The 10,044-nt window shown below is 39.5% G+C and overlaps 1 protein-coding gene across 1 annotated transcript; it reads right to left on the reverse strand.

Moving 5' to 3' along the window:
* Window positions 1-8,613: 8,613 nt before the first annotated feature.
* Window positions 8,614-9,258, reverse strand: LOC148564890 (uncharacterized). Its single transcript, XM_088487105.1, has one exon. It carries the CDS (start codon window positions 9,256-9,258, stop codon window positions 8,614-8,616), a length of 645 nt encoding a protein of 214 aa, XP_088343231.1.
* Between the last annotated feature and the right edge of the window lie 786 nt (window positions 9,259-10,044).

Consider the following 10,044-nt stretch of genomic DNA (forward strand, 5'->3'; position numbering starts at 1 on the left):
GAGATTTGATGGCCCAAACTGGCGTTAAACACCAGCTAGAGACCATTTTCTGGCGTAAAACGATGGAACTGGCACCAGAACTGGAGTTAAACGCCCAAACTGGCATCCAAGCTACCGTTTAACTCTAGAAAAGGCCTATGCATGTGTAAAGCTCAAAGCTCAGCCCAAGCACACACCAAGTGGGCCCCGTAAGTGGATTTCTGCACTATCTGCACTTAGTTACTTATTTTCTATAATCCTTAGTAACTAGTTTAGTATAAATAACACTTTTTACTATTGTATTCAGATCTTATGCCATTTTTCACATTGGGAGGCTGGCCATTCGGCCTTGCTTAGACATTTTTCTCTTATATATTTTCCACCGGTGGAGTTTCTACACCTCATAGATTAAGGTGCGGAGCTCTGCTGTTCTTCATGAATTAATGCAAGTACTATTATTTCTCTTTCAATTCATGCTTACTTCTTCTCCAAGATATACTCTCGTACTTAATTTAGTTAATTCAGAATGAAGGGGTGACCCGTGACAATCACCCACTATCTTCGTTACTCGCTTAGCCAAGATCCGCGTGCCTGACAACCACAAGTGGTGTACATGATGTTCAACGTAGTCATTGGACGACAGCCGGAGTATAATCTCTTGGGTCTTTGATCCACGGATTTGACTTACCTCTCCTGACAACATATCTTTCAAATCCGTGAGATTAGAACCTTCGTGGTAGAGGCTAGAACCAATTGGCAGCATTCCTGAGATCCGGAAAGTCTAAACTTTGTCTGTGGTATTCCGAGTAGGATCTGGGATGAGATGACTGTGACGAGCTTCAAACTCACAAATTTTGGGCGCAGTGATAGTGTGCAAAAGGATAGAGAGATCCTATTCTAACACAAGTGAGAACCGACAGATGATTAGCCGTGCGGTAGCTGTGCCTGGTATTTTTCATCCGAGACGAGAGATCCAACAGTTGATTAGCCATGCAGAAACCGTACCTGGACCATTTTCATGAGAGGACGACGGATGGTAGCCATTGACAACAGTGATCCACCAACATACAACTTGCCATGAAAGGGAGCACGCATGATTGGATGAAGACAATAGGAAAGTAGAGGTTCAGAAGCAACAAAGCATCTCCAAAGGCTTATCTGAAATTCTCACCAATGAATCACATAAATATCTTTATTTTAATTTACGTTTTATTTATCTTTCAATTATCAAAACTCATAACCAATTGAATCCACCTGACTAAGATTCATAGGATGACCAAAGCTTGCTTCAAGCCGGCAATCTCTGTGGGATCGACCCTTACTCGCGTAAGGTTTTATTACTTGTACGACCCAGTGCACTTGCTGGTTAGTTGTACCAGAGTTGTGAAAAGTGTGATCACAATTTCGTGCACTACTCACCCACTCACTATCCGAAATCGGATAGATAATGTTCGCTTTTGATAACCGGATGACCTCCTTCTTCACAACCTCTAGAATGGTAGGATTTAGATGCCTTTGAGGTTGTCTAACGGGTTTGGCTCCTTCTTCTAAGAAAATTCGGTGCTCACATACTTGGGGGCTAATGCCTACTAAGTCCACCAAGCTCCAGCCAATGGCCTTCTTGTTCCTTCTTAAGACATTAAGCAACTGCTCTTCTTGGTAGGAGGTGAGCTCCCTTGCAAGAAAGGCATTACCGGGAACTTTTGGTTCTCTTCAAGAAAGGCATATTTTAGGTGGGTTGGGAGTGTGATGGGATATTTTTGTGGAGAAACAAATTTCTCCAAAACACCCAAATCTAACCGGCAAGTGCACCGGGTCGCATCAAGTAATAATAACTCACGGGAGTGAGGTCGATCCCATAGGGATTGAATGATTGAGCAATTTTAGTTTAGTGGTTGATTTAGTCAAGCGAATCAAGATTTGGTTGAGAGATTTCTGATTTGCAGAATTTAAATTGCATAGAAAGTAAAGGAAATGGGTGAATTGCATGAAATTAAAGAGAACTGGAATTTAAAGTGCTGAATCTTAAAGAGCAAGAAATTAAATGGCAGAAACTTAGAACACAAGAAATGTAAATTGCAGAATCTTAAAGTGCAAGAAATGTAAATGGCTTGAATTGTAAAGGGAATTGGGAGTTGGATTTGCAGAAATTAAACAAGGAAAAGTAAATTGCAACAAACAGAGAAGTAAAGGATGTCATGAATCGAACCGGATCTTAAAACAGAAATATAAATGAGCATGAAAACAGTAAACAGGGAATGGGAAATGGGAAATCTGGATCTCAGGACCCAAGAGACTAGAAAACCAAGTCTAGATCTCAATGCCTTCCTAGATCCAACAAGAACAATTGCAAAGGAAATGTAGATTGCAAAGAAAGTAGATGAAAAGCAATTAATCGAAACTGAAATTCAATTAAGCAGAAAATTAAACAAGATCCCAAGGTGAGATTGAAACAGAAGTTCTTCAATTCTCTACCCAAGATCCAAGACAATTGTAATTGAAATTGAAAGCAAGAAAACTAAGAGGAAGGGAATTCAATTCTCCTTCCCCAAGAATTAGAAATTTAAAATTCACTCAATCACCAAAACTCTCCGAAAACTCTCTCTCAAAACTCAAAGGAAAAAGCTTTCTTCACCTATTATTAATCAACCAAACACATCAAAGCTATGCTCAAAATCATGAGATATTCATTCTTTCATAATATGTGACAATTATAGCATAAAACCTCATGAAATTGCATTAATTCATACATGGTTGATTAAATCAAAGGAAGCATGAAAATCTACCCAATTGGCTTGCTTATGGCTCAAGAAAGTGCATAATTCTATTGAAAACAAAAGAAAAAGGCTAGTGAAACTAGGCTAAGATGACTTGTCATCACAACACCAAACTTAAAGCTTGCTTGTCCCCAAGCAAGAAATGAATTATGCTCAGAGGTTCTTTCAATTAAGACGGATTGAAGAACAACTTGTAAAGTCCTGTGAGTGAAGTGATCAAGTAACAGTGGGGTGAACTCTAAATTATATGCTCATACAAGGGCTTCAGTGCTTACTAGTCCTCACATATTGGGAGTCTTAGGTCTTAGGATTTTCATCCAAATGGTATCATGGAGATCTCTTTATATGTAGTCACCTTGAAGCAGCTTATAGTTTTTTTTGCTTTGGCCTTGACTCTAAGTGTCATGTCTCAAAGTGGCTCTTTAGATAAGCTTTCAATCAATACTCCTAAACCAGTTGGTTTTAAGGTATTAGGTGTTAAAGCACCCCTAAGGATTTACTTGCTCAAGCCTCTTTCTTTGACACAACTCAACCACAAGCATTTACTAGGCTAACAACTCTTTGAGTTTTGTTTCTTCTTTCTTTTTCTGCCTAGTAATTGATGCTCAGAGCCTTGGGCCATGTTCTTTTTTTTGCTTTTGTATTTTCTTTATTATCTTTTGTTTTGTTTGCTGCTTCTTGGATCAATAGATTTTTGAGAATCTCCACAATACTTCTTTGAACTTCATGTCCTGCCTATGAGCTCCCATGCAAGTTTTCACAAGCATGCAACCTCAATACATAATCATACAACTAGAACCGCCACTTCTCCTAATCTTTTGCTTGCCTCAAAATTGTTTAATTCCTCAATCCTTCTTTTCAAAGAACTTTCATGTGATGCATTTTTGAAGTATTGAGTGCAAACAAGTTTTGAAGAGAAAAATGTTGTGAATGATCAAGCATCTTGCTTATTGAATTATATAGAACTATACTATGCAGACAGGCAGGGGTATTATATCACTTTCAATCATAGCAGTGTTTGATGTAAAACAATCACTTAACAATACAACCTTTTGGAGTTCGCTTGCTTTCCTCCTTCTCATCATCATCATTGTTGGTCTTCATATTCCTCTTTTATCTCCTTGATTGATGATGCTTAATTTTTCCAAAAGCTTGTATGATGCTCTGCAGTGATATTGAAAGTTGCTTGTTCTCCAAGCACTTAGAAACAATGGTTAGTCTGCATGATTTATTTGTGGGCTTTTGAACTTACTTTGGTGTGGGAACACCAAACTTAGTACCCTGCCAATGGTTCTCATGCATTGAATTAACCATGTATGAAACTCTTTTTCTTTTTTTTTTTTTTCAAAAGCAATAAAACTGAAAACTAGGAAACAGTAGAATAATTAACTAGTTCATCCAACATGCTTGAAGCCAGCATTATGCAGAAAGTGAGAATGTGTTTTATGATGGGATTTTGGTGGAACACCAAACTTAGAATCCTTCATTCTCCCTTAGATTGTTTTGGTGTGCAACACCAAACTTAGCTTCTTGCAATATAGATAAAACTAATTAACCTTTTTATTGAAATAGATATGAAAAGATGGTTACCTCCGGTTGGGTTGCCTCCCAACAAGCGCTCTTTTATTGTCACTAGCTTGACATTGGGGCTTTCTTTTATGGTGGTTGAGGATTGTAGTGCCTCAACTTGTCTCCCCTGACTGTGATCCTCCTCTTTGTTCTCTGGTGTTCAATTTCAGCATGTTCCAACGAGAGTATGTTGCTAACATTGTAATAGTCATCAGTCTGTCGGTTTGCTCCCAGTTGTTGATATATCAATTGCACTTTGTCACCTTTGGAAAGCCCCTCTGTTGGAATCTTCCTGTTCTTCCAACCCCTTTTTGTTTTGTTTCTGTGTTTCATCCCTTTTTTTGTTGATCTTTCTTTTATGGCTGTAGACTTACCTTGGGGATTTCTCTCTTCAGTGGCTAATACTCCAATATCCTCTTGGATTTTTTTATCCTTCTGCACAATCTTCTGCCTTGGGATATTGTTGTGAATCACCTTGTCAATTTCCATAGAGTCCCTCCTCCTATTACTAAACTGGGCTTCTGGTAATACTTTCAGAGTGACACTCTTATCATGCATCCTAAGAGTTAGTTCTCCTTGCTCTATGTCTATGATAGCTCTAGCAGTGGCCAAGAATGGCCTTCCCAGTATAATAGAATCACCATCATCCCCATCTGAATCCAGGACCACAAAATCTGCAGGGTATATGAAATTGTCCACCTTGACCAGAAGGTTTTCAATCATACCCCTGGGGTATACTGTTGACTTATCTACCAGCTCTAGAGATATCTGTACTGGTTTAACTTCCTCTATACGCAACTTTTTTACCAAGGAGGATGGTATTAAGTTGATACTTGATCCTAGATCACACATTGCTTTAGTGATAGTTAATTCCCCAATGGTGCAAGGTAGCAAAAAGCTCCCTGGGTCCTCAAGCTTAGGAGGAAGCCCTTTTTGAATCAAGGCTCTGCATTCCTCAGTAAGCAGTATGGTTTCTTTATCATCCCAACTTCTTTTCTTATTGATAAGCTCCTTCAAAAACTTGGCATACAGAGGCATTTGCTCAAGTGCTTCAGCCAAGGGAATATTGATTTCCAGCTTTTTGAAAGTCTCAAGGAACTTATGAAAATGTTGGTCCTTAGTCTCTTTGTTGAACCTCTGGGGATATGGCAGTGGAGGTGTGAAGCTCTTTCCTATTTGCTGCTGTCCCTGAGTTACTTCTTCTGAACCGTGTGGTTGGTTGTCCTTCTTTTTGAGTTTCTCAATGCTCTTGTTTGGCATCACAACTTGATCCTTGGTTTCATCTGCCTTTGGTTGCTCCTCATCTTCTATTGGCCTTTTGCTGCTCTCTGCTTGCTTCTTTGTAGTGTCATTATTGTTCATCAATGTTTTCCCACTCCTTAATTGTATTGCCTTGCATTCTTCCTTAGGATTTGGAATTGTGTCACTCGGCAGAGAGCTTGAAGGTCTCTCAATAGAGATCTGCTTGGAGATTTGCCCCATCTGCCTCTCTAGGCTCTTTATGGAGGCTTCATGATTCTTGGTTGTCATTTCCTAGTGTTTCAACAATTTATCCATCAAGGTCTCCAAGTTAGTGAGTCTTTGAGATTCAGGTGATACTTGAGGTGGGTTATGAGATGTGGGTGGTGGATGGTAGGCATTTTGGTTGGTGGGTTGGTTATTGGATTGGTACTGGTTAGGGTTGGGATAGTTGTTTTGAGGTTTTCTGTAGGGGTTCTAGTTAGTTTGCTGCTGGTTGTGGTTTTGGTTGCTTCTTGGGTTGTTTTGGTTTGAGTTTCTCTGCCATGGTTGTTGGTTTTGGGTGTGATTATCTCCCCATCTGAGGTTTGGGTGGTTCTTCCAGGATGGATTGTATGTATCACCATACACTTCATTTGGTCCTTGGTTGTGCATATACTGTACTTGCTCTTGTTGTTGTTCTTCTTGAGTTTCTTCATTTTGCCCCCATGTGGATGATGGTTGGCTTGTGTTAACTGCTGCAACTTGGAGGCTATCAATCCTCTTGGCCATTTGCTCAAATTGTTGTTGAATTTGCTGCTGCATCATCTTGTTTTGAGCCAAGATTGAGTCCACTCCTTCTAGCTCCATTACTCCTCTCTTTTCTGATGGTTGGCGATTTCTTTGGTGAGCAAAGAAGTATTGATTGTTGGCCACCATGTCAATAAGATTTTGAGCTTCTTCTGCTGTTTTCATCAGTTGCAATGATCCTCCAGCTGAGTGGTCAAGTGATTCTTGAGCCTTTAGAGTGAGTCCTTCATAGAAGTTCTGTAGCTTGTCCCACTCAGTGAACATTTCTGGTGGACATTTCCTCAGCAGAGCCTTGTATCTCTCCCATGCTTCATACATATTTTCAGCATCCAATTGTGTGAATGTTTGCACCTCAGTTTTCAGCCTGATGACTCTTTGAGGTGGATAGAATTTGGCTAGAAATTTAGTCACCAAATCATCCCAGCTAGTGATGCTTCCTTGAGGAAAAGTTTCAAGCCATTGTGCGGCCTTGTCCCTTAATGAGAACGGGAACAACAGAAGCTTGTAGGTCTCAGGATTCACACCATTGGACTTGACAGTGTCACAAATCCTTAGGAAGGTAGATAGATGTTGATTTGGATCCTCCAATGGTCCTCCCCCAAACAAGCAGTTGTTTTGGACCAATGTAATGAGTTGTGGGTTCAATTCAAAGTTATTTGCATTGACATTAGGGGTGAGAATGCTGCTTCCACAATGTCTAGCATTTGCAAAGGTATAGGAGGCCAAAACTCTCCTCTGGGGTGGGTTGTTATTGTTGTTGTCAGCTCCACCAGGTGGATTGGTTGAATGTTCCTCCATATCTTGGAATTCTTTTTCTGATTCCTCTTCTCCAACAATATTTTTCCCTCTTTCAGCTCTTCTTAACCTGCTGAGAGTTCTTTCGTCTTGTTCATGAAAGATGGGTGTGGTTCTTCTTGTACCTGACATACAAGCAGAATATAAGAAACACACAAACCAGTGACACTTCAATCTACTCCTAGAATGAAGTTTTAGTTAGCTTAAGCAAAAATTCAAACAGTTAGTGGGTTAGTTAAAATTAGAGAAAAATAAAGAAAAAGTGCTTGATCTAGATCACCACCTCACTTAATCATTGTCAATCTAATCAATCCCCGGCAACGGTGCCAAAAACTTGATGGGATATTTTTGTGGAGAAACAAATTTCTCCAAAACACCCAAATCTAACCGGCAAGTGCACCGGGTCGCATCAAGTAATAATAACTCACGGGAGTGAGGTCGATCCCACAAGGATTGAAGGATTGAGCAATTTTAGTTTAGTGGTTGATTTAGTCAAGCGAATCAAGATTTGGTTGAGAGATTTGTGATTTGCAGAATTTAAATTGCATAGAAAGTAAAGGAAATGGGTGAATTGCATGAAATTAAAGAGAACTGGAATTTAAAGTGTTGAATCTTAAAGAGCAAGAAATTAAATGGCAGAAACTTAGAACGCAAGAAATGTAAATTACAGAATCTTAAAGTGCAAGAAATATAAATGGCTTGAATTGTAAAGGGAATTGGGAGTTGGATTTGCAGAAATTAAAGAAGGAAAAGTAAATTGCAACAAACAGAGAAGTAAAGGATGTCTTGAATCGAACCGGATCTTAAAACAGAAATATAAATGAGCATGAAAACAGTAAACAGGGAATGGGAAATGGGAAATCCGGATCTCAGGACCCAAGAGACTAGAAAACCAAGTCTAGATCTCAATGCCTTCCTAGATCCAACAAGAACAATTGCAAAGGAAATGTAGATTGCAAAGAAAGTAGATGAAAAGCAATTAATCGAAACTGAAATTCAATTAAGCAGAAAATTAAACAAGATCCCAAGGTGAGATTGAAACAGAAGTTCTTCAATTCTCTACCCAAGATCCAAGACAATTGTAATTGAAATTGAAAGCAAGAAAACTAAGAGGAAGGGAATTCAATTCTCCTTCCCCAAGACTTAGAAATTTAAAATTCACTCAATCACCAAAACTCTCCAAAAACTCTCTCTCAAAACTCAAAGGAAAAAGCTTTCTTCACCTATCATTAATCAACCAAACACATCAAAGCTATGCTCAAAATCATGAGATATTCATTCTTTCATAATATGTGACAATTATAGCATAAAACCTCATGAAATTGCATTAATTCATACATGGTTGATTAAATCAAAGGAAGCATGAAAATCTACCCAATTGGCTTGCTTATGGCTCAAGAAAGTGCATAATTCTATTGAAAACAAAAGAAAAAGGCTAGTGAAACTAGGCTAAGATGACTTGTCATCAGAGTGGCTTCAAATCCACATTTTGTTCATGACTTGGCACTTTATCTTTCGATATCATTGGAGGTGATAAGGCCTTTTCTTCATATACATGGGAACTCCCCACACTTGGGTCTTGATTCATACTCTTACCATCAAAGCCATCTTGATAGACTTCGGCTACAACATTGTCAATCAAATCACACCGGAAGATAGAGTGATCGTCTGGTGGATGTCTCATGGCTTCATCAAGATTAAAGCTCGCTTCTTTTCCATTGATCTCAAATGAGTAGGTGCCCAAAAACGCATCTAATTTGAACCGGGAGGTCTTCAAGAATAGCCTCCCAAGAAAAATAGATGATGTCCTACCGGAGTCACTAGGGGGCATCTTGAGAATACGGAAATCAATAAGGAAGACCAACCCCTTTATACTTACTAGAACATCCTCCACTATACCAACCACGGAAATTATGCTTTTGTCCGCCAAAACAAACCGAGCGGCCGACCGTTTCAACAGTGGAAGCTTTAAGACCTCATAGACGGACAAGGGCATAATACTCACACAAGCGCCAAGATCACACATACAATCAAGAAATTGGACCCCATCTATGGTGCAAGTAACTAGGCAAGGGCCGGGGTCACCACACTTTTCCGGCACACCATCCATTAAAGCAGAAATTGAGCTCCCCAATGGGATAGTTTCTAATTCACAAATTTTCTCTTTGTTCATACATAAGTCCTTTAGAACTTTTAATATTTAGGCACTTGGCGGATAGCATCAAAGAGAGGAATGGTTACCTCAACTTTCTTGAACATCTCCACTATTTTGGTGTCTAACTCAACTTGCTTCTTATTCTTCCTTGCAAATGTGGAAATGGTATTGGAGTAGCTTCTTGCAAGACATCCCCATCTTTAGGCATTCTGCCCCTTGCTTGAACAATCACTTCTTCAACTATCTCTTAGGTTTCATCCTCTTCTTCAACCTCTTCTATCTCAACCACATCCTCATCTTAAGTGATCTCTATTGGGCTTGGCTCACTCCTCTCTTGCAATTTGGTTCCGGACCTTGAGGTGATGGCGTTGATGCCACCCTTAGGGTTGGGTAAAGGTTGAGAGGGTATGGCACTAGAGCTTGGGGGTTGAACATTAGAGGTAGAGGTTGATTCTATGCGGGAAACAAGGGCTTGGATGGTGGATGTAAGACCATTGATGCTAGAGTTAATCGAGGCTTGGAACTCTTTTTGTCCTTAAATGAGAGAATAGATCTCATCTTGGTTAAAGGATGAAGAGGGGTAAGTAATTTGGGTGGTTTGTGCTTGGTTGGGTGGAGGTGCTTGCCTTTGATGAGGTTCTTGGTAGGTTTGGTATGGTTTGATTTGGTTTTGCTTTTGATATGGAGGATTTTGTTGGTATCGGTTTTGTTGATTGTTGTTGTTATTCCTTCTTTTGTTCC

Source organism: Arachis ipaensis, chromosome B5 (genome assembly GCF_059453495.1).
Source record: "Arachis ipaensis isolate K30076 ecotype BB chromosome B5, ASM5945349v1, whole genome shotgun sequence".
In the NCBI taxonomy this organism is placed as follows: domain Eukaryota; kingdom Viridiplantae; phylum Streptophyta; class Magnoliopsida; order Fabales; family Fabaceae; genus Arachis; species Arachis ipaensis.

Excerpts from the sequence above, each read along its gene's own strand:
- LOC148564890 (XM_088487105.1), bottom strand. The coding sequence starts at position 9,258 with ATGGATGGTGTGCCGGAAAAGTGTGGTGACCCCGGCCCTTGCCTAGTT.